This window comes from Microcaecilia unicolor, chromosome 7 (genome assembly GCF_901765095.1).
Source record: "Microcaecilia unicolor chromosome 7, aMicUni1.1, whole genome shotgun sequence".
Classification (NCBI taxonomy): Eukaryota; Metazoa; Chordata; class Amphibia; order Gymnophiona; family Siphonopidae; genus Microcaecilia; species Microcaecilia unicolor.
In genome coordinates, this window is record NC_044037.1 from 213,028,719 (window position 1) to 213,053,734 (window position 25,016).

At 44.4% G+C, this 25,016-nt stretch overlaps 1 protein-coding gene across 1 annotated transcript in view; it reads left to right on the top strand.

Moving 5' to 3' along the window:
* Window positions 1-25,016, top strand: part of NCKAP1 (NCK associated protein 1) — a 234,916-nt gene that overhangs the window by 125,032 nt on the left and 84,868 nt on the right. Inside the window, exons 19-21 of the mRNA XM_030209048.1 lie at window positions 1,915-2,054; window positions 15,835-15,966; window positions 21,668-21,886. Of these exons, the coding sequence (XP_030064908.1) occupies window positions 1,915-2,054; window positions 15,835-15,966; window positions 21,668-21,886 (491 nt within the window). The remainder of the gene's footprint in view (window positions 1-1,914; window positions 2,055-15,834; window positions 15,967-21,667; window positions 21,887-25,016) is intronic.

Sequence of the window (25,016 nt, forward strand, 5' to 3'; positions counted from 1 at the left end):
GCATAGACAGCTGAACAGTGAACATAGAGAAAGGAATAATAAAATTTGTGGGGTTTTACTGTTACGAAAGACAGCTTTTGGAGAGGACTACATGGGCTATTCGGTATAATAAAAGACACATTCCTTTTCACTAAAGACAGGCAGGTTCACCTAATTGCATGAGTAGGCTGCATGATCATGATTGGTGCTTGACAGCTGTACATTTCCAGAGTTTTCTAGAAGACTTGAAAGCTTTTCGCTGTTTTGGCTTGGCAGTTCCTATGTTGCAGTGAGTGGTCGCATGGCTGTCCTCAGTTTATTTTTATCTGCTGTTCTTGTCAAACAGTATTCATCTTCAATCTCCATATTTTCCTTCAAAGAATGTTGCCTACATATCATTAGAGGTTCTCCTGCTAGCACTTCCTTACTAGTTGCCCTTGTTGAGCTTTTGAACAAGTTGTAAAGTTTTAATTTTATTTTAATCAATTCTGCTGAGCTGCCCTATATATATTTGCTTCTGTATAGCCACATCAGAAAGCAATTCGCCATCATGACACCCAAGCCTATGGGGCTTCCCCTCCAGTTTATCCCTTGTGTGAGCAGACAGTGATGGAAGCAGGGACTTAGTTAAGTGGATGGGGCAGCAGTGGAGTGGGAGTATACTTCCACTTTTTAATTAAAAAACTGCATCTCAGATAGGCATCTTCTTCCCAGCTCTTTCTGACCAGTGATGTATCATTATGGGGAGTGGGTGTCAGACTGAGGAGGAGCTGGAAAGTTAAAAAAACAAACAAAAAACAAAAGCTTGGGCTGCTTGTGGATATGTATGTTAGTGAGGAGGTGCAAATGTAAACATTGTTCCTTAGGCGGCACTAGAGACCCATGGTTTAACACTAACCAGGTTTTCAAAGTAACTTAATGAATATGCATTAGAATGATTTGCATACAGTGAAAGTACTGGACATACAAACCTATTTCATGCATATTCATTAGGGATATAAAGAAAACTTAGCCTGCTTGCGGCCTTGAGAACTGAACTTGGACAAGCCTGCAATAGGAGTAGTATAGGATGTCCAGTTCTATAGAAAACCAATGCTGGTGCAGTCAGCAGTTTTTGAGGACAGATCACCAAGGCATTCACTCATTGCATCAAAGTCCTGGTGCTTAGCATGTGATTTATGCTCCATGTGTCAGGTGATCCTCATTCTACTTTCATGGCTGTTTCTATATTCTACTGAATCTGCTAGTGCTTTATGGTCTTCATTTTATGAATATAAACAAATTATCAGAAACCACATGTGATTTTATACAAGTGCCTTTTTCCAACACTGAAATCAGCATTTTTATAAGCTCACAAGAAATCAGAAAAACAGAGGTTCACACTAAAAGTTAGAATCTTTCATATGTTGATATCACAACTCAGAGGATGCACAAGTGATCTGGGTAAGCAATAGAAGTTTCAAACCTTGTATCTTATTGTGGGTTGGGCTGTCTTCACAAGACAGTGAGCCAGATATACTCACTTTTCTTCTTTTCTCTGCCGCCACTGGTTTCAAGCTGTGGTCTTCCCTCATGGGCCACAGCAGTGTAGACCACAAGGAGGATGATAGAGCTCAGCTGGCCTACGTTTTTCCACAAAATCATTTCTACTTCAGTATTTCAGATTTGCAAACTGGTACAAGACTAGCAGGTGTGGTACAAATGTTTTATTTCTTAATGATTTCAGGAGATAGAAGGCAAGCTACAAAAATACCTAAGTAGCTGAACTGCCTCTTCCTGCTGAGGCTCCTTGTTTATAATTTAAAGACCTTTACCATTTCAGCATCATGTAGCAATATGCTTTTCTTCTCAGTGAAAGCTCCACCTAAAGCATAATTTCTCTTATAAACTTTGTTCAAGGATCATTTCGTTCCCCCCCCTTTTTTTTTTCTGTAGTTGCTGCCAAAACATTGTGCCAAAACTATCAGTCAAGCGGTGAACAAAAAGTCAAAAAAACAGACTGGAAAGAAAGGGGAACCTGAGAGGGAGAAACCAGGAGTAGAAAGCATGAGGAAAAACAGATTGCTGGTGACCAAGTGAGATTTTCTATTAACTGTCCTTTATGTACAGTTCTTATATTATACATTTTATTAATAAAAGGGGTTAGTTACTACTAATGCACGATGTTTGCCAAATAACATGCATAAAATGATTTTAAATATATATTTTATTTGTCCTTATTGCATGTTTTACAGCAGTGCATGCAAAGCACCCCATTGTTGTGCAGATTGAATAACACAGCTTACGTTTATTTCATTTGGATTTGAACTTACCAGTATGTCTTTTTCAGTTGGAACTCAAGGCAAGTTTCATTCAGTTGTACAAGGTATTTCCCTTGAGGGCTCACAGTTTGTACCTGAGCCCAAGGCATAGGAGCTAACTTTTCAAAATGATTGAGGGTGCTTAGTGTATAAGAATTTTATTGATACAAAGCATCTTGATTACAACCATCAGCTGTAAACATACAAAATCAAGTAAAGAATTAGCACATGTAAACAACAGCGTGATATCCGTCATCAAAACATTAAGTATGCAGAGTTTCCTAACCCTACCCAACCTTTCCCCAACTCAATAAGAAAAAAAGATTTAAAAAAAAACCCATAAAAAAAGAGATATTAAGTATCTGTTAGTAATGCACTAACTGAAAGGGTGTGTTCTTATCACTTCTGGCAGCGCCTGAAAGACCAAGAAACCACGAAAGGAAAGAGGGAAAAAAAAACCCAATTGATCTGGGCTAATGTCTCTTCCCCATCTTTTGATATATATATCAAAAGATCAATTATAGATCGCATGAACGCCATCCCAAAAAACATCTCCAATCCCATATTTACGCAGAGTAGCAAATAAAAAATCCCAAACACCATGATCAAAAACCTTCTCTGCATCAAAACTGATAGCAGAGAAGGTGTGTGTGTTCTTTCTACGTATTTGAGTGAGATGAGGATTTTCCACAGATTCCGGGCAAACAATTTAGTCTCTACATTTTAAAGAGAGGTCTGTAGAAGGTTGTATGGGATTCTTCCTAGGCTTCAAAAGTAGAATAAACTATGCAGTTGTAAAGGCTGAGGCAAATCACCATCCACTACAAACTGTGTAAATAGAGACTGTAATGTGGGAGTAATTGAAGGAGATAGAATTTTATAGAATTCTGTCCTGAAGCTGTCTGGGCCCGGCACCTTATATAAAGCACTTTGTTGAATAGCTAAGGCCACCTCTTCCTCAGTTATAGGAGCATCAAATTTACATTTAGAATCTTTGGTAAGCTGCAGCAAATCTAGACTGGCCAAGTATACATCCTGCAAATTCTCCACCTGCAGGATGATCATAAAGGTACTGATAATATTTCTGAAAAAGAGCCATTATCTCAAGATCAGTTCTCACTAATACTCCATCTCCCCGATCCACCTGGGATATATGAGATGATCCTCTAGACTGCTTAACTAACTTAGCCAAAAGTTTCACAGGTTTATTGCCATAGCAGTGTAGTTGAATACCTTTAATATTGCACAGACTTCAGTGCTCTCATATGAGTAAATTGTCCCAGAGAAGTTTGAAGCACTGACAATAAGCTGTGCTGGTGCGGGGAAGGATGCATTCCGTACTGAATTCGTGCTCTAATCAGCTGGTTCTTGAGCCGTAAAATCTCTCGATCCAGTGCCCTCTGCTTAAAACTAGTGTATGCCAGGATCTCCCCTTGGAGAACCGCTTTGGCAGTTTCCCCAAAAAGTATAGGCGTGTGCACATGGCCACCATTATTAATCTAATAGACCATTTACACAATAAGTAATTGCGAAACTCAAAATGCCAATAAAGGTGGAGAGGAAATCGCCAGTGATAAGTGTTGTCCCCTGGAACCCCAAAGGTGAGAGTACACCAAATTGCGTCCCAAGACTGAGGAAAAAAGCACCGCAGAGAGGAGCCAATAATCAATCCTAGATTGGGACCCATGAGTTCTAGATAAATGGATGCAATCCCATTAAATAGGATGCATGGTCTGCCAAACATCCAAAAGATCCAAAGTGGAACAGAGCAATTTAGTGGGGTTCCCAGTGTCTCGCAAGGAACCCTGAGATCTATCCACAGCTGGATCATGAACAATATTAAAATCTTCCCCCATAATAACAGGGATATCAGGCATGTCAAGCACCTTTTGAATTATTATCTTAACAAATTTGTGATCATACACGTTAGGGCCGTAGATATTACACAGAAGCAAGATTTGTTTATTGATACTGGCTTTAAAAAAGAGAAATCAACCATTCGGATCCTTCCAAGTCTGATGTACTTCAACATCCAATCCCCTCTGGAAAAGAATCAAGAGTCCAGCCTTTCAATTCAAAGCCAGAGCCTCTGCCAGGTCCCCCAACCACCACCATCTAAACTTCAAGTGTTCTACTGTAGACAAATGTCTCTTGTAAAAATATCAAATCTGCTCTCTGACGATTCAAGGCCTGCAAGATATTTTGTCTTTATGGGAGAAATCACCTCATTCACATTCCAAGGTATTGCCTTAATCAACACCACAATAGGTTAAAAAAAACCCGATAAACCCAAAAGACCAATGTGAATTTAGGTGTCATGAGACTGTCCCAGCCAGCAGCCCCCAAACCCAATCGGGTAAAAAAAAAGGTGACAAGGTGTTCCCTTTCCAGACCACACACACCTCAAAAACATAAATCAAAATCCAGCAGAAAGTAAACAAGAACCAAAACAACCCAGAAAAAAAAAAAAAAGAAATGCCTCTTCAGATCCCCTTTTCCAGCATAGACTGATTGCATCCCCTTCCCTCCACCCAATTGTCCCCAATGGCCACTCCCATCCTACACTGTCCTTAGAAGGACTAGGTCAGCATGGGAACCCCTCCCCAGGCACCCCAAACCCCTCCAAACTCTTGGAAAACTAAACAGACAAAAATGCATCTGTTAAGGTAACGTAAAGGTCTAAGTTGGTATCCCCCTACCCATGAAACAGCAGAGAAAAAAACCTCCAGGTGCGCAGTGTCAGCTGGGTCACTGTGAAACAGAGTAGGATAGCGAAGTAATGATAGTAATAGCAAAAGTAAGGTGTAAAAAAAAACCTAAAGTGCCGCTAGAGAAAAAAAATGGTTTTACAGAACACAAAGATAATTGACTCACATATGTATTCTTTAAACTCAACTATTGCTGTGCGTGATTAGTAGAGAGCTGTCCCACACCATAAGGTACAATCTGCTCCTTGAGAGAAACATGGAGCAAAAGCCCATTGATTGAGGGTGCTTAAATCGGCACAAATTACCAAATCCATATAAAGGAAATGAAAGGATGGTGGATTGTGAACACAACTGGTCAGGCTGTCTGTAAATGAAGAGCACAGCAGGTGGTGTATAAACAAGGGGGACTTGTGGGTAAAAGAAATGCCAAGGGAAGCACTGCAAGTCCCACCAGTCTCTCTTCCTCCCCAACCTCAGCTTATCGCCACAGTTTACCTACTTCTAGCCCATCTACACCTCACTTGTGCTATGCCTTGTAGTCCACCCTAGCCCATCTATACAACCCATATTCTCCCCTTTCCATAGAGTTTCCAAGGGGGCTCAATTTTTTGAGAGAGATTTTGGTACACACCCCAGCCCTGCCCACTGTACCTCTGGCTCCACCCCCACCATGCTGTTTTGAGCAGTGCAGAAGTCTGCGATGCTGGCAGACATGCACATGCTCCGTTCAGGCACTTGAAAATGGAATATAAGATGATACCTTTTTTTATTGGACTAACCTAATAAATACATTTTTTTGATCAGCTTTCAGAGGCCAAAACCTCCTGCTTCAATTCAGGTCAACACAGGATACTGCTGTTATGCTATCCTCTCCTGACCTGAAAGCTAGTCATAACGTGTTAAAATTTAGTCCAATATAAAGGTATCACCTTATTTTGTATTTTGTGTTTTATTTGCATTTATCAACCTTTATTACAGATACCACATTACTCTATCCTAAATTAAAAATAAAATTATTTTTCTACATTTGATGTCTGGTGATCTTTTTCTAATTATGTTGGTACCAGTCGCTGGTTTCTGCTTTCCTTCATCTTCTTTTAATTCCCTTGTCAGGGTTTCCTGTCCATTTGTAACTTTTCTCTCCTCCTTTTCCTTTGTTTTCTTCAATTTACTTTTATTTTTCTGCCTATCTGTCCAGATTTTATTTTTTACTATCCAGTCTTTAATTTCCCTCTTTTTACTTCATCTGCCTACAGCCTTTCATCTTTCCCTCACCCTTGTTCTCCCTTATGCTCCTTCCTCTTATTCTCCAATCTTTAACTATCGCTATCCTCTCCACCTTTTCATCCAGCATCTCCCCCGTCACTCTCTCCACCCCTCCATCCAGCGTCTACCCTTTCTCTCCCTATCCTTCTACCCACTAATCCAGAGGCCCACCCAAGGTTTCTGAGATGTTTAATCGGTGCGAGGTAATGGGTCAAATACGGCTGTCACCTTTCATGGTGCTTTCTGAATATCTCTTGTTCTCTGCACATTGTCCAGCGATGAGAGGTCCACATGTTTGCTCGTCTTGTTAGTGTTAGGTTAACGAGTAGTTTAAGGTTGTTGTGTTTATTCTGAGTTTCTCCTTACTGCTTGTCTACATAAATACTGAGGAGCTGGACTGGATGCCAAAAGATATGTCTCAGCTCAGTTTTCAGGTCTCTATCTCCACCAGATGGTTGATGGACACAACTATCCATCAGGTTCTGGAATAGTGGGAAGGACTAATGGAAAGAAAATTATCAGATAAGACCTAATTTCTCGTTACTGCATAAGTTAATAACCTGCAGTTGTGAGGTGCAGCAGGTTTATGGCTAGTTCGGTAAATTGAACTGCTATAAAATGAGATTGTTCACTGCAGTGTAGTAACTACTTCTCTAAATTTTATTTTGTTGGGCAGACTGGATGGACCATACTGGTGTTTATCTGTCGCCATCTTCTATGTTACTATGGGGCTCATTTTCAAAGCACTTAGATTTACAAAATTCCATAGGTTACTGTGGAACTTAAGGGCTCATTTTACGAAGCGGCATTACTGATTAACATGCGCTGAATACAAAGAAGCCCATTCAGTTCCCTTGGGCTTATTCAGTGCATGTTAATTAGCGCCGCTTCGTAAAAGGAGGCTTAAGTGCTTTGAAAATACACCTCCAAGTTACTAAATCTTTATTTGCACACTACTTAAACCTGAAGGAAAGAGACATGTAACATAAATGTTTGATGCCCTTTAATACATCCTTTGCCCTATAGTCTATGTTGAACTGGATCCCTAAGTGAGCATTGAAGGGATAATTATTATTTTTTTTTTACTCTTTTCTATGTGAAAAACCGCTTTTATAAAATTAACCCATGTGGAACCCATGTAAGAGTGCACCTGGTGACAAAAAGGTGTGCACTTTTAGGTGACACGTGTAGGTGTGTTCTGTGGCAGAATGTGGGCGACAGTGTTGGGTATGATTTCAAATCAAACAGATTGAAATGATGATTTAAAGTCATTTTATATGATCTTTGATTTTTATTTGAAAGCACTTTTACTCTGAGTGATTTTAAATTTGAAATCACACATTCAAGTGAGTTTTGTTTATTTCAGTTCTTAAATTATTTGCTGATGGATATTGATTTAATCTTAGGATTCATGGATTTATTGCTGTGATGGTCAATAATACCGGCAAGGTCTGAGCATATTCTATACCGTGCTGCGCATAAATTTTAAGTTGCATATTTGAAAAGGGGCCATGGTCATGGAATGGGCGGTTCGCAGGCTTTTCTAAAATCTATGCATGTTATAGAATACACCTGTTCCGTGCATATTTTAGGCGTCAGCATTTACACCAGGTTTTACTTGGTGTAACTGCCCGCGACTAAATTTAGTTGTCTGGGCCAGCGCACGGCAAATTCTATAAACCGCATGGAAAGCTAGGCTTATTTTATAAAGTATGGAATGCGCTTAGGCGAATTTTATTTCGGCACCGAATTTTTATGCGTGATATATAGAATCTGGATAACTGCATGTTACTGATTTCTGTGTATTGATTTGACTGGATGTTGCTGATCAGAATGTGAAAGATTTTATACTTATAACTGTGAAATAAAGATCAACAAACAAGTTCTCCGAGGACAAGCAGGCTGCTTGTTCTCACTGATGGGTGACGTCCACGGCAGCCCCTCCAATCGGAACACTTTACTAGCAAAGGCCTTTGCTAGTCCTCGTGCGCCAATGCGCAACGCGCATGCGCGGCCGTCTTCCCGCCCGAACCAGCTCGTGTTCGTCAGTCTTCTTTTGTCCGCGCTCGGGACAGTCGTGTTTGCGCCGTTTGTGCCCCTTAAGTTGACCCTCACGCGTCTTTTGACTTTTTGCTAAGAAAAAAAAAAGGGTTTTCGGTCTTTTCCCCTTCCCGTATTTCCAGTTTTTTGCCCCGTTAAGTTTACTTTCGTTTTCGGGGTAGGCCCTTTTGAGGCCTCGGTTCGAGTTTTTCTCTCCCTCTTTTTGGTGCCTTTACCACAATTACGAGTTTTGATTTCGCCGGCGTGATTTTTCCGCCCATGTCATCGAAGTCTCCCAGCGGCTTCAAGAAGTGCACCCAGTGCGCCCGGGTAATCTCGTCCACTGATAGGCACGCGTCGTGTCTTCAGTGTCTGGGGGCTGGGCACCGCCCGCAGGCCTGTATTCTTTGCGCCCTTTTACAGAAAAGGACTCAGGTAGCGAGATTGGCCCAGTGGAACGTGTTGTTCTCGGGCTCTTCGTCAGCAACAGCACCGGGGGTATCGAGTGCATCGACGTCGACAGCGTCAAGACCTCCGACCTCGGCATCGGCTGTATCGACTGCATCGAGGCATCGACCCTCTGCATCGTCGGTACCGAGACATCGGAAGGCTGCGTCGGTGGTACTGGGACCTCCACTAGTGCTGATGTCGTCGGACGATGGTGCTTCGACCGAAGTGCAGGTGAGGTCTGTCCATTCCCCTGCTGGTGGCGGTCAGCCTTCGGGTGGGTCTCCCCCTACCCTGAGGGCTCCTGCGGTACAGCCACCCCCCCCCCCCCCCCCCGAGACCGACCTTCTTCGGCCTCGGCCCCGAGGAAGCGACGGTTGGATTCTACGTCCTCCTCATCGGTACCTGGAAGTTCCGGTGACATGCTTCGTTTGAAAAAGTCAAAGAAGCATCGACACCGGTCTCCTTCCCGCATCGGTACCGAGAGCTCTGGGTCACCGAGGGAGTCGGCACCCAGTAGGCATCGGCACCGGGAGGACCGCTCACCCTCTGTTCAGGAGGTGTCGATGCGCTCCACCTTGGACAGCCCGGAACAGCCTCCACGCCCGGAACAGACTTTGACCTCGACGCCTGCATCGGCTTCTCAGTCTTTCTCCACAGCCGCCCTGCACGAGAGTCTCCGGGCCGTTCTTCCAGAGATCCTGGGAGAGCTGTTGCGCCCTTCCCCTCCGGTACCGGGGGTGCTTGCGCCTCCGGTACCATTGAGTGAGGCGCCGGCTGGCCCCTTGCCCGGGGTGAGGTCTCCGACATCGGTGCCGCTTGCGGTACCGACTGCGGTCGCCTCCCAGGAAGGCTCCCCGACGACGTTGGCGGAGGGAGCTTCGCCGGTGCTGGCGAGGGAGTCTACCTCTCGACGCTCACACCGTGGCCGTGTTTCCACGGAGTCGAGCCGGGCACGGCTTCAGACACAGGTTCATGAACTTGTGTCTGATACCGATGGTGAGGCCTCGTGGGAGGAGGAGGAGGACATCAGATATTTCTCTGACGAGGAGTCTGATGGCCTTCCTTCTGATCCCAGTCCCTCCCCTGAAAGGCAGCTTTCTCCTCCCGAGAGTCTGTCTTTTGCGGCCTTTGTCCGGGAGATGTCTACGGCCATCCCCTTCCCGGTGGTTGTGGAGGACGAGCCCAGGGCTGAAATGTTTGAGCTCCTGGACTATCCTTCTCCACCTAAGGAAGCGTCCACAGTACCCATGCATCATGTCCTAAAAAAGAAATTGCTGACGAACTGGACCAAGCCTCTAAGTAATCCCCACATTCCCAAGAAGATCGAGTCCCAGTACCGGATCCATGGGGACCCAGAGCTGATGCGCACTCAGTTGCCTCACGACTCTGGTGTTGTGGATCTGGCCCTAAAGAAGGCTAAGAGTTCTAGGGAGCATGCTTCGGCGCCCCCAGGCAAAGACTCTAGAACCTTAGACTCCTTTGGGAGGAAGGCCTACCATTTCTCTATGCTCGTGGCCAAAATCCAGTCTTACCAGCTCTACACGAGCATACACATGCGGAACAATGTGCGGCAGTTGGCGGGCTTGGTGGACAAGCTCCCTCCTGAGCAAGCCAAGCCATTTCAGGAGGTGGTCAGGCAGCTGAAGGCGTGCAGAAAATTCCTGGCCAGAGGGGTATATGATACCTTTGATGTTGCGTCCAGGGCCGCTGCTCAAGGTGTGGTGATGCGTAGACTCTCATGGCTGTGTGCCTCCGACCTGGCGAATAGGATCCAGCAGCGGATTGCGGACTCCCCTTGCCGAGCGGACAATATTTTTGGAGAGAAAGTCGAACAGGTGGTAGAGCAGCTCCACCAGCGGGATACCGCTTTCGACAAGTTCTCCCGCCGGCAGCCTTCAGCTTCTACCTCCACAGGTAGACGTTTTTATGGGGGAAGGAAGACTATTCCCTACTCTTCTGGTAAGCGTAGGTACAATCCTCCTTCTCAACAGCCTGCGGCCCAGGCTAAGCCCCAGCGCGCGCGCTCTCGTCAGCAGCGTGTGCCTCAGCAAGGCCCCACGGCTCCCCAGCAAAAGCAGGGGGCGAGCTTTTGACTGGCTCCAGCAGAGCATAGCCGACATCAACGTGTCAGTGCCGGGCGACCTGCCGGTCGGGGGGAGGTTGAAAGTTTTTTACCAAAGGTGGCCTCTGATAATCTCCGACCGTTGGGTTCTTCAAATAGTCCGGCAAGGATACACCCTCAATTTGGCCTCCAAACCTCCAAATTGCCCACCGGGAGCTCAGTCTTACAGCTTCCAGCACAAGCAGGTACTTGCAGAGGAACTCTCCGCCCTTCTCAGCGCCAATGAGGTCGAGCCCGTGCCATCCGGGCAAGAAGGGCTGGGATTCTATTCCAGGTACTTCCTTGTGGAAAAGAAAACAGGGGGGATGCGTCCCATCCTAGACCTAAGGGCCCTGAACAAATATCTGGTCAAGGAAAAGTTCAGGATGCTTTCCCTGGGCACCCTTCTTCCCATGATTCAGGAAAACGACTGGCTGTGCTCTCTGGACTTAAAGGATGCCTACACTCACATCCCGATACTGCCAGCTCACAGACAGTATCTGCGATTTCAGCTGGGCACACGTCACTTCCAGTACTTTGTGCAACCCTTTGGGCTCGCCTCTGCGCCCAGAGTGTTCACAAAGTGCTTGGCTGTAGTAGCAGCGGCGCTTCGCAGGCTGGGAGTGCACGTGTTCCCCTATCTCGACGATTGGCTGGTGAAGAACACATCTGAGGCAGGAGCTCTACAGTCCATGCAGATGACTATTCGCCTCCTGGAGCTACTGGGGTTTGTGATAAATTATCCAAAGTCCCATCTTCTCCCAGTACAGAGACTCGAATTCATAGGAGCTCTGCTGGATTCTCGGACGGCTCGTGCCTATCTCCCGGAGAAGAGAGCCAACAACTTGTTGTCCCTCGTCTCGCGGGTGCGAGCGTCCCAGCAGATCACAGCTCGGCAGATGTTGAGATTGCTGGGCCACATGGCCTCCACAGTTCATGTGACTCCCATGGCCCGCCTTCACATGCGATCTGCTCAATGGACCCTAGCTTCCCAGTGGTTTCAGGCTGCTGGGGATCTAGAAGACGTGATCCACCTGTCCACGAGTTTTCTCATATCCCTGTATTGGTGGACGATTTGGTCCAATTTGACTCTGGGACGCTCTTTCCAAATTCCTCAGCCACAAAAAGTGCTGACTACGGATGCGTCTCTCCTGGGGGGGGGGGGGGTCATGTCGATGGGCTCCACACCCAGGGAAGCTGGTCCCTCCAGGAACGCGATCTGCAGATCAATCTTCTGGAGTTACGAGCGGTCTGGAACGCTCTGAAGGCTTTCAGAGATCGGCTGTCCCACCAAATTATCCAAATTCAGACAGACAACCAGGTTGCCATGTATTACATCAACAAGCAGGGGGGCACCGGATCTCGCCCCCCTGTGTCAGGAAGCCGTCAGCATGTGGCTCTGGGCTCGCCGTCACGGCATGGTGCTCCAAGCCACATATCTGGCAGGCGTAAACAACAGTCTGGCCGACAGGTTGAGCAGGATTATGCAACCTCACGAGTGGTCGCTCAATTCCCGAGTAGTGCGCCAGATCTTCCAGGTGTGGGGCACCCCCTTGGTAGATCTCTTTGCATCTCGAGCCCAAGGTCCCTCAGTTCTGTTCCAGACTTCAGGCCCCCGGCAGACTGGCATCGGATGCCTTCCTCCTGGACTGGGGGAAGGTCTGCTGTATGCTTATCCTCCCATACCTCTGGTGGGGAAGACTTTGTTGAAACTCAAGCAAGACCGGGGCACCATGATTCTGATTGCTCCCTTTTGGCCGCGTCAGATCTGGTTCCCTCTTCTTCTGGAGTTGTCCTCCGAAGAACTGTGGAGATTGGAGTGTTTTCCGACCCTCATCACACAGGACAAAGGGGCGCTTCTGCATCCCAACCTCCAGTCTCTGGCTCTCACGGCCTGGATGTTAAGAGCGAAGACTTTGCCTCTTTGGGTCTGTCAGAGGGTGTCTCCCGCATCTTGCTTGCTTCCAGGAAAGATTCCACTAAGAGGAGTTACTTCTTTCTATGGAGGAGGTTTGCCGTCTGGTGTGACAGCAAGGCCCTAGATCCTCGCTCTTGTCCTACCCAGACCCTGCTTGAATACCTTCTGCACTTGTCTGAGTCTGGTCTCCAGACCAACTCTGTAAGGGTTCACCTTAGCGCAATTAGTGCATACCATTACCGTGTGGAAGGTAAGCCGATCTCAGGACAGCCTTTAGTTGTTCGCTTCATGAGAGGTTTGCTTTTGTCAAAGCCCCCTGTCAAACCTCCTACAGTGTCATGGGATCTCAATGTCGTTCTCACCCAGCTGATGAAACCTCCTTTTGAGCCACTGAACTCCTGCCATCTGAAGTACTTGACCTGGAAGGCCATTTTCTTGGTGGCAGTTACTTCAGCTCGTAGAGTCAGTGAGCTTCAGGCCCTGGTAGCCCAGGCCCCTTACACCAAATTTCATCATAACAGAGTAGTCCTCTGCACTCACCCTAAATTCTTGCCAAAGGTTGTGTCGGAGTTCCATCTGAACCAGTCAATTGTCTTGCCAACATTCTTTCCCCGTCCTCATTCCTGCCCTGCTGAACGTCAGCTGCACACATTGGACTGCAAAAGAGCATTGGCCTTCTATCTGGAGTGGACACAGCCCAACAGACAGTCCGCCTAATTGTTTGTTTCTTTTGATCCCAACAGGAGGGGAGTGGCTGTGGGGAAACGCACCATATCCAATTGGCTAGCAGATTGCATTTCCTTCACTTACGCCCAGGCTGGGCTGGCTCTTGAGGGTCATGTCACGGCTCATAATGTTAGAGCCATGGCAGCGTCGGTGGCCCACTTGAAGTCAGCCACTATTGAAGAGATTTGCAAGGCTGCGACGTGGTCATCTGTCCACACATTCACATCTCATTACTACCTGCAGCAGGATACCCGACGCGACAGTCGGTTCGGGCAGTCAGTGCTTCAGAATCTGTTCGGGGTTTAGGATCCAACGTCACCCCCCTAGGCCCATGGTTTATTCTGTTCCAGGCTACACTCTCAGTTAGTTGGAAAAATTGTTAGGTCAATCTCAGTTATGTCCTCGCCGTTGCGAGGCCCAGTTGACCATGTTTGTTGTTTTGAGTGAGCCTGGGGGCTAGGGATACCCCATCAGTGAGAACAAGCAGCCTGCTTGTCCTCGGAGAAAGCGAATGCTACATACCTGTAGAAGGTATTCTCCGAGGACAGCAGGCTGATTGTTCTCACAAACCCGCCCGCCTCCCCTTTAGAGTTGTGTCTTCCCTTGTCTTTGTCTTGCTACATATGGGACTGACGAACACGAGCCGGTTCGGGCGGGAAGACGGCCGCGCATGCACGGTGCGCATTAGCGCGCGAGGACTAGCAAAGGCCTTTGCTAGTAAAGTGTTCCGATTGGAAGGGCTGCCGTGGACGTCACCCATCAGTGAGAACAATCAGCCTGTTGTGCTCGGAGAATACCTTCTACAGGTATGTAGCATTCGCTTTATGGTTGACAATGAAGTAAAAAGGTGCCAGTTACCTTTTGCTGACCTTTATTTTTATATATATGGACTGTCACTGTAACCTTATTTTTTTATTTAACTTTCAGTACTTTCAATTAAAAGGAATGCAATATAGGAAAAAGGTTACAACAAAGTCAGTCCATATGTAGAAAATGATCTAGGGTAAGATGAAGAGTTCAAACCCATTCCTAGAAAAAGATTGTATTATAAAGGTGTAGAAATTGCAGACCATGATGTTTAAACATCTGAATTTTTTTCTTAAATGTAGCAAAAATCTGCCTTAAAGAAAAAAGACTTAACATCTCATTCCCCAACCCCACTTGAGTTTACTCTCTCTCTGTGCTGATTTTTATGCGTTAACCACTTCCCCCAGATTCTATATAGTGTGCTTAGATTTAGGCGTCAGAATCGGTGCGGATTCTATAACACCGTGTGTAACTTAATTGGCTTAAGCTAATTGGTGTTGATAACAGCACTTAAGAAGCAATAATGAGCACTAATTGGCAATTATCAGAATCTATGCATGGAAATCGCTAAGCATATTCTGTAAAGTATTGCGCCTAAATTGTAAAACACACAGTTCAAAATAAATGTGCGTATTTGAAAAGGGGCATGTTTATGGAAGTTTGTGGGTGTGCCAAAATTTCCACAATTAATTACAGAATATGGGTCATGCTCCTAAATCTGTGCTCATGGATTTACACCAGGGTTTATTGGCGTAAATGGGTACATGTAGATTTAGGTGCTATTGTATTGACTAAGAGTATTCTAAAAACAGCACTTATGTCTTATAGAATATACTTAAATCTGTGCGGAGGTTTTAGGTGCTGTATATAGAATCTGGCCCTTTATGCCTGTGTGTAGGTCAATAATGGTATATCAAATGTGCTCAATAAATAGATGACTTTTTATAATGCTTATTTTTTGGGGGGTGTGGGTTTGAGGGATTTGTTAGCTTTAAGGGAGCAGTGATCTGGGACTGGAAAAATTTAGAAAAGTTGTATGCCAGAGAGCATTTTTCTGTTCTTTAATCTTTATTTTTCCTCTTGGTGTGGTTTTATTTTTATTTCATCCTTTTGTTTCTTAGATATTTGGGTGTTTTATCCTTCATATGTCTTTGCTATACACCCCCCCCCCCCCCCCCAAAAAAAAAAAAAAATCTTCTTTCTCCATATCTCATTCCAGTCTGTCTTCCTTATCTTCCCTCCCTTTCCTGCATCCTCTTCCTAGCCCAGCCTTTCCTTAGTGTGGCACAGCAACATGGAGTTGCCCCAGCATTGGGTGTCAATTATGTTTCCAGCTGCTGTAGTAGTAAATAAGTGTAACCCTTGTTGTCCCAAGTCTTCTGGCAGTAAGAGCAAAACAGGTGGGTTATACCACAACAAGTAGGGCTATATGTTGTTGAAGGGAAGTATGCAGTCATAGAGCTAAGACTATAGTTTTTGGTGAGTGCTTTACAGACATGTTTTGTGTCTTAGCATTTTCATTGTTTATTTTTTTTTCAGTTTGGACAAACTGCACACAGCCCTTTCTGAACTCTGTTTCTCAATCAATTATGTGCCAAACATGGTGGTATGGGAGCACACCTTTACTCCAAGGGAATACCTAACCTCTCATCTGGAAATTCGCTTTACTAAGTAAGAAAATTTGTACCACTTTCTCGAGTCTAAAGTATCTTTTTTGGCATGGAGAATGCTTTTATTGGTTAAATGACAGAATTTCATTTAAAATATAATGATGAACACGCTATTGCTATTTCTAAGTCCCCCTTTAGTAAGGTGCGCGAGCGGATTTGGCGTGCGCTAAATGCTAAGATGCCCATTATATTCCTATGGGCGTCTTAGCATTTAGTGCTTGCTAAATCCGCTAGTGTGCCTTAGTAAAAATGGCCTTCAGGTAGCAGCAACAGTTCATGGAGTTGCTGTGTTTTGTTTTACAAATGATTAGGCAGTGTTTTTTAAAAGTGCATTTCTAAATGAAATTTTTTATAAGCTTAGATCTCACAGAAAGGCATTGTGTGTTTTTCTTATTGCAGTTACCAAATATGTTTGAGAATATTTGTATAATTTTAGCAAATTGAAGCAAATTTGTTTCCTCCTCCTCCTTTTTTTTTTTTTTTTTTCTTCTTCTTTGGCTTAAAATGTTTTTTTCTCTACTGGGCCAGGACTAACAGGAGACTTTTGAGGTTAAGAAGTATTAATATTGGATCAAAAAGAACCCATGCAATCCAGAAAGCTAATGCACAATAATAATCATGCATTATTTTTTCTTGGTGGTTCCATAAGTTATAGACCCTAGATGTGTGCTTTTCAATTTTTTATTCTATATTTTTAGGCACACTTTGTTGCTTTTTTCAAAAATCCCTTGTGCCCCCTACTCCCCAGGGGATGTTTTTTTTCTCTTTCCATCCCCACATATGTCTCTGTGTCTGGTATATTAATTGCTGATCTCTTAAGAACCCAACTGGCTAGAGGGTCTTAAAGATAGATTTATAAACTATTAAAACCTAAGGGTCCTGTTTACAAATGCACGCTAGCATTTTTAGCGCATGCTAACCATGTAGATGCCCGTAGGAATATTATGGGCATCTACAAGGATTGCGCACGCTAAAAACACTAGCACGCCTTTGTAAACAGGGCCCTAAAAGTAAACATTGCAAATGCTCTGATTGTGTCTAAGTTGGGTTTGTAGATGGGCATATAATTTAGCATGATTGTCAATCTAATTTCAGAAAGGCTTTTAGTACAGAGACTATACTGGTGGCCTTACTGGAGCAACTTTTTTGTGGCTTAAATTCTTCAGCTGCTGTCTTTGATTTCATGGATTACACTGTCTTGCTTTCTAAATTGAGTCAATTACGTATAAGTGATCGAGTTTTGATTTGGTTTGAAGCTTTTCTATCTTCCAGGATTACTAAAGTCTGTTTGAATGGGGATGAGTCATTGATATGGTACCTTGTATGGGATTACTCAGGGTCACCCCTTTTCCCTCTTTTATTCAGTGTGTATGTTCATGATCTGGGGTATTTGATTCAAGAACAGGATGTGGTTCATTTTTCCTATGCTGATTATATTCTCTGAGAATTGGCTGTTTCCAAGATACCTATTTGTGTGGCTCATATTACTCAAGCCATAAAGCCCGTTAAAACGGGCGACATATTTGTTGTGAAAAATGTAATGAAATATGTGTGTGCGTCTGAAAGAGAGAGAGAGAGTTCAGAGAGAGTGAGTGTGTGTATATGTGTGTGCGTGTATCCTCACAGCACTGCAGCCTACAGCTGGCACATAAAAAAACCCAAGGAGGGCCCTTTTAAAGTTGTGCTCTATCTGTCAAACACAGGGGTTGGAGGTCCATGGAACCATCAGGCCCTGACTACCCCTGCCCCAAGCAACGGGGCTGGAGGTCCAGCGGACCTCAGGTCCCCCCGTTCTCCCCCCAGGTCCAGGGAGGGCTGGAGATCCGGTGTCTCCAGCCCCCCCAACCCCCCAGCAGATGGTCCCTGGTGGTCCAGTGGGCACTGACCAAGCCCCCCCCCCCCCACCAGCGACGGGGGGGCTGGAGGTCCGCTGGACCGCCGGTTCCCCCTCCTCAGCCCAACTCCCAGCATTGGCAAGGGTCCCTGTGTGATGGTGTCACTCCATCCGCCGCCCGCCCGCCTGCCTGTCCCCCCTACCTTGGTTGGAGGAGGGACGCAGCCTGCCTGCCTCCCTCTTCCTTCGACGCCACAAATGGCGGCGCCCTGCCAATTTCATCCTGGGATGTGCTAGGCGGGGCTACACACCATATAAGGGAGTTTCTCCCTTATATGGTGTGTAGCCCTGCCCAGCGCATCCCAGGATGCACTGCATTGAAGGAAGAGGAGGGAGGCAGGCTGCGTCCCTCCTCCAACCAAGGTAGGGGGACGGGCGGCGGATGGAGTGACACCATCACACAGGGACCCTTGCCAATGCTGGTGGTTGGGTTGGAGAGGGGGGACCGGCAGTCCAGCGGACCTCCAGTCCCCCTGTCGCTGGGGGGGGGGGCTTGATTGGCGCCCACTGGACCACCAGGGACCATTTGTTGGGGGGGCTGGAGACCCACCGGATCTCCAGCCCTCCCTGAAGCTGGGTGGGGTGGGATCGTCAGGTGGTGGTTTGCGTTGTTGGGGGGAATGGGGGCCTTCCAGCATGCAAATGCAGTTGAGGACGTCTAAAATTTGGACTTTTCTGTGACGTCTTTCTCATAGGAACATCCAGTTTTGGACGTCCTTAACTGCCCTTTGCTGAAACGTCCAAAATTTGTGGAGGCAGCGCCATTTTCTTCCTCTGATTATTCCTGGCTTCCTGCAATGGGTGCCGCGGGTGGCTTCAATGCAGGGGCGGCTTCGAGTGCTGTATCTGATGTTTCTGCCAGAGTTCCTCCCGTTTGGTTGAGTTTAAATGCTCCTGCTACTGGCCTCCCTCCCTCCCTAGAGCCTCCCTTTTGACTGCGACGCCGTTGTTCATGACAGCTGATTCCCACGCCCCCCTCCTTCAATTGTTCCTCCCTCCCCCTCTGATTTCCACGCCCTCCTCACTCCCTCCCCCCCCCCTCCGATTCCCGCCCCTTGCCCTGCCTGACTCCTCCTCCTTTCTGGAGCTGGTGGAGGCGGGGCTTGGACTTTTGCTCTCTCTACTGCGCATTTGCGGGTGAGTCGGTCCAAGCTCATTTATATAGATTGATAGAATCATTTGAAATTGGATAACCCTTGTTTTTTGGGTAGGTAAGCATTTGGATTATTTGCCATTAGAAAATGTGAATATTGGGTGAAATTCATTTGCAGTTAATCTGAAAGAGCCTAGGTATTCTAATTGATTTGGCATTCTTTGGATGCTCAGGTGTTTCATCTTTTTAAAAAAGCTTTTTTAAAATTGCATATGTTGCAGCAGATTTATCCTTTTCTGAAGGAAAAGATTTGAGGCAAGTGATTCAGGCTATGATTGTATTACAGATGCACTACTGTGATTTATTGTATTTCGGTTTATCAAAATGGTTCATGAAGAGACTTCAGTTAGATTATTGCAGCAAAAGTCATTTGTGGGGGTAAGCGAAGGAATTGGGCTGCTTTCTTGATATTGTTGTACAGGGTGCATTTGAATTTGCAGATTATTTTTAAACTTCTTATTTTACCCTTCAGAATTTTGCACAGTATCATTGCCATGTTCCTATGTAGTTTTGTGACACATTACCAACTTGTTAGGTTCTTAAGATCTAAATCAGATTTTTGGAATGGTGATAGCATCAGCTGGTTTCTATTAGGAATAGAACAATTATAGATTATTATTATTATTATTATTATTCACATTTGTAGAGCACCAGTGAATTGGAATTCTTTCCCTTTGAATCTTAAACTGGATTCTAGTTATGTACTGTTTCGGAAGAAATTGAAGGCTTGGCTCTTTGATGACTTGTTAAGGAGAGTATAATGTTTCTGATTGCTTTGAAAAGATAATTAGTTTTGTTAATTTTTTATTTTTATTTTTATTTTTTTGGGGCGGGGGGGTTGTTTTTATCTTTGTAGAGTCATGTGTGGGTTTCTTCTGTGGCAGAGAGGTTTAGTTTAAATTTGTTTTATATTGAAATGTGTTTTAAAATGTAACCCACAACTGTCCTGAGGGTATAGTGCAAGATATAAATATTAAATTAAACTTTTTTTTTTATACCTTTCCTGTTTTTAACACCAGACAGAAATGTATTCTACTTTTTGATCTACAATGCAAATATCAGGGTAAAATTGATACAAGTGGTACAGCTATATTGTAATAAACACTAGTCCTGTCAGAGCTATTGCTAATTACAAATCTTTATTATATCATATAAATTCATCAACATAATAGATAAAACTGATACATACAAATCACATTCATGATTCAAACATATATCCCTATAGAATCACACACACCAATCCACTTCCTCAGTGCGGAACCAGTAATGGAGTGTAAAAGTCTTTGTACTTACCTCAAGAATTGTCCACCCCAATGTTCCACAGCCAGATGTTTTTTTTTTTTTTTTTTGCCACAATCTTCACCTTGCACTCCTCAATGTTGCCAAAAAACAATCAATGGAACACTGCAGAAGTCAATCATCCAGAGCAGTTGTTAAATGTGCACACTCTCCAAAAGCGTTCTGCTCGACACTTCCCACCAAATGAAATGGAATGTTGTAGAAATGTGTCCAAAATCACCAACGTTAGCGGATTATACAGGGATATATGTTTGAATCATGAGCAACAATGTGATGTGTATGTATCAGTTTTATCTATTATGTTGATGAATTTATGTGATATAATAAATATTGGTAACTAGTAAAAAAGGCCCGTTTCTGTTTTAAAGGAAACGGGCGCTAGCAAGGTTTTCCTCGGAGTGTGTGTGAGAGTGACTGTGTGAGAGAGAGTAAATGTGCGAGTGTGTGTGTGACAGAGAGAGAGAGTGAGACTGGGTGTGAGTGTGTGTGTGAGAATGAGAGTATGTGCCAGGGTCCCCCTCCCTCCCTCCCACCCAGTTGCAGGGTCGGTCGCCCTCCCTCCCTCCCAGTTGCAGGGTCTGTCTGTCTCCCCCCTCCTTTTGTCCTCCACGTTTTAAGGCACTGTGTATCCAGTTGAAACAGCTTTAGGCTTGTTTCAGATGGAACAACAATTTAAAAACGACAATATGAAGCAGCAGCTCCTAGCTTTGCTTGATTTTTAGTGTATACCAATGACGGCTGCGTAGGGGAGTGGAAACAGAGATGAACCAATGGACTTCCTTGCTTACCATAGACTTGCTTTGCTCACTTCCACTCCTGTCTAGTAAACGTCCTGCAGCATCTCATTGGTTTGCTTGCTTTGTGACTTCACCCGAGGCGCAGCCAATCAGTGAGATTCATGTCGTCAGTTTGATCTACAGCACCTAGCAGACCACGGTTCCAGGCAGGGACAGAACGTTGGAGGTGAGAGTTATTATATAGGATTAACCATAGTTGTGATAGGAATGGTGTTTGCTACTTTTTGATCTGAGACTGAAATGTGCTATGGGATTGTTTTTACTATCTAAAGACTCTACTACTCCTAATGTAGTGTGAGAGGAGTAACCTGCTAGTTAGAGCAATGGGCAGAGAACCAGGGAAGCCAGGGTTCAGATCCTCCTTTGCCCAAGCTCACAAGGAGAAACGGTGAGGATCTTTTTACCCTCCATTGCTCCAGATTCATATTTGGATTGTAAGTGTTCTGAGGACTGGGAAATATTTTTTATAGCTGAATATAAACTACCAATGAAGAAGTCTAAGCGAGTCTAAATAAATAAAATGAGAGCTGTTTCATTTAAAAATTTTTAATGTTTCTAGGTCAATTGTTGGAATGACAATGTATAATCAAGCTACGCAAGAGATTGCAAAGCCCTCAGAGCTGTTGACAAGTGTAAGAGCATACATGACAGTGCTACAATCAATAGAAAATTATGTACAGATTGATATTACAAGAGTGTTCAATAATGTTCTTCTTCAACAAACCCAACATTTGGATAGTCACGGGGAGCCAACCATCACCAGTTTGTACACAAATTGGTAAGATCATTGAATTACTCTAGGTTAATCAGAAACATTGTAAAGCAGTAGGAAATGGTATACAGTAGATCTGCTATGCTATTAACAAGTCCAGGGGGGTCGTTTTACTGATGGTTAGTATGTCCTAGTGGTGGTAGTTTCCACTTTCTGCTGCATAGCCCATTCTATTCTTATGGACCCTGTAGCAAATAATGTGTATTAACTGTTTGTAGAAGACTCCCTAAGAAATTCATTCACCAGCAGCGTCTGAAAATTCCTCCAGAACTTACTTGTCAGGAATATAATGCATTTGCTATGTACTCCCACCATTGTTTTCTTCTCACCACTCTTTCCCTTCCTCCCCCTTCCATCTTACCTGCCCTTTCTCTGTCCCCTGAGCCCCAGTTTTCCAAGGCCCAGATAGGGCCAAAAAAATAAACCCCACCTTGACTGCCAAAAAAAAGTACTTGCTCCAGATAATCGGTGAGTAGAATTTTCAAGCCCTTTTTATAAGAATAAATGACTTTTTTTTTTTTTTTTTTTGCTCATTTTGTGGTTTTCATTTCATTCCTGAAACACAAAAGTTTTGAAAAGGTTCTTCAGTATAGGTGTTGCCACAGTCAAGAATGTGGCTATCGCTGGTCATACCAATAATCAGAAATTGATTGTATACTTAAGTATAAATGTAGCATTTTATGGGATCTGAATGTTAATGTACATATGCTGGTCTTTATCTGCCATCATTTGCTATGTTTCTATGGGGTCCTTTTCCTAAACTGTGGCAAAAATGTGGCCTTAGTGTGTGCCCTTATGTGGGTCTTTTCTGCAGGCTGTCCATTGTTTTTTTTTTTGTTTGTTTGTTTTTTTACCATAGCCGTAAAATGGCTGTTTTTCTATTTTTTGTATTAATGGCCATGCGCTAATGTGAGCACTTACCGACAAAATGGGTGGTGGTAAGGACTCGCATGGTATTCCTGTGCTAACTGGTGAGCATGCAGTATTGTAGCTACACTGTTTAGCACAGGAATGCCCACTCTCCGCCCCTTACATGCCCCGTCCCAATTTTTTTTTTTTGTTTCAACATTTTTAATTTATGACAAATCCAAAAGAGCACATTCAACAATCTAGATATACAGTGATTCAAAGTTCATAACGCATACATTAGTGACAAAAGCCGTCATCTAACAGTTTCTCTCACCACCCATAACCCTCCCCCATCCATTAGTGTATTCTAAATAATTTCAGTGGCAGGTCAATAAACGTGCACAAGGCAGCACAGTCCCAGTATATTTAAAACCACAAAAAGAAAAGAGCAACACAGCAACAAGGCACTAAACACCAGGGATGCAAGGCTGTGTCAAAGTTATGTAGGTTGCGTTCTCCACCCCCCCCCCCCCCAACCTGCACTAAAGAGACATCTGGACGCCAGAGTCTAGGTTCTTACGACCACCAGTGTCCCATTAAAAAGACAGTAGAAAGAGAGACGAAGAATGCTATATTATGGCAGTGTAACAGATACTAGAAACTCAAACCACAACCTCACACCTACTGTGCATATATATAAATAAGAGAACAAGCTATCACCCCCACTATAACGATTCACTATGCTTTGTAGTGGAGAAAAAAGCCTCAGTAACGCCACCCAGCCAGCCCAAGAATTCCAGACTATAAGGTGTGGGCCCGGCGTACCATCATCTGGCTCAAAAAAACTCCACAATGGCTTAGTGTCTCGGGGTCACGCTCTTCATGGATTGGTCATCCTGGAACGAAGATTGATCAAGGGTTTCATAACCACCAGAACTTATCAAGTGAAATCTAGCACAAACACATCATCACCTTGGAAACCAGACTGTGGAGTACCGCAAGTATCACCAATCCTCTTCAACCTCATGATGACCCCACTAGCCAAGTCCTTATCCATTCAAGGCCTCAACCCATTCATATGTGCTGACAACGTCACAATCTACATACCCTACAAACACGATCTGGCAGAAATCACCAATGACATCAAGCTCAGTTTGAACATCATGGGCTCATGGGCAAATGCATTCCAATTAAAACTTAACGCAGAAAAAGCAGTCTCATCATTTCATCCCAATACAACACATATAATTTCATAAACATAAGCATCCCAGGTTATACCCTTCCTATCGCAGACAGCCTGAAAATCCTAGGAGTAATAATTGACCAGAACCTCTCACTAGTGAACCAGGCGAAATCTACCATAAAGAAAATGTTTCACTCTATGTGGAAACTCAAACGCGTGAAACCATTCTTCCCAAGGGAAATATTTCGCAACCTGATACAATCAATGGTACTAAGCCATGCAGACTACTGCAGTGGAATTTATGCGGGTTGCAAAGAACAAATTACAAAGAAATTTCAGACCGCCCAAAATACAGCAGCCAGGCCTATATTTGGAAAAACATGTTTTGAAAGCACCAAACCCTTCCGAGAAAAACTGCACTGGCTCCCAATCAAAGAACGTATTGCTTTCAAAATCTGCACCCTGGTCCATAAAATAATCTACGGCGAAGCCCCGGGATTCATGACAGACCGCATAGACCTGCCAACCAGAAATACAACAAGATCAGCACAAACATACCTAAATCTTCACTACCCAAGCTGCAAAGGCCTCAAATACAAATCAACGTATGCATCCAGCTTCTCCTACTTAAGCGCTCAACTATGGAACGCACTGCCAAAAATAGTAAAAGCAACGTACGACCACTTAAATTTCTGGAAAGTACTAAAACCAAACCTGGTCAGAAAGGCATATCCCACCGACCCAACATAAGAACCTAAGTACCTGCAACACAACAAAACTAAAGATCGTAATGGACACACCCCATCTCTCCCTCTTCCTCTCTAATGTTCCCCCAATGTATCTACCATACATGAACCTTATTCTACCACTATTACACCTTGTATTTGTTCATATCGGAACTGGCGAACGCTGTTACTTTACAATCAGGCTCATTTTCAAAGCACTTAGCCTCCCAAAGTTCCATAGAAACCTATGGAACTTAGCCTCCCAAAATGCTTTGAAAATATGCCTATATGTATGCCACATTGAGCCTGCAAATAGTTGGGAAAATGTGGGATACAAATGTAACAAACAGCCCAGAACACGGCAGCCAGACTCATATTT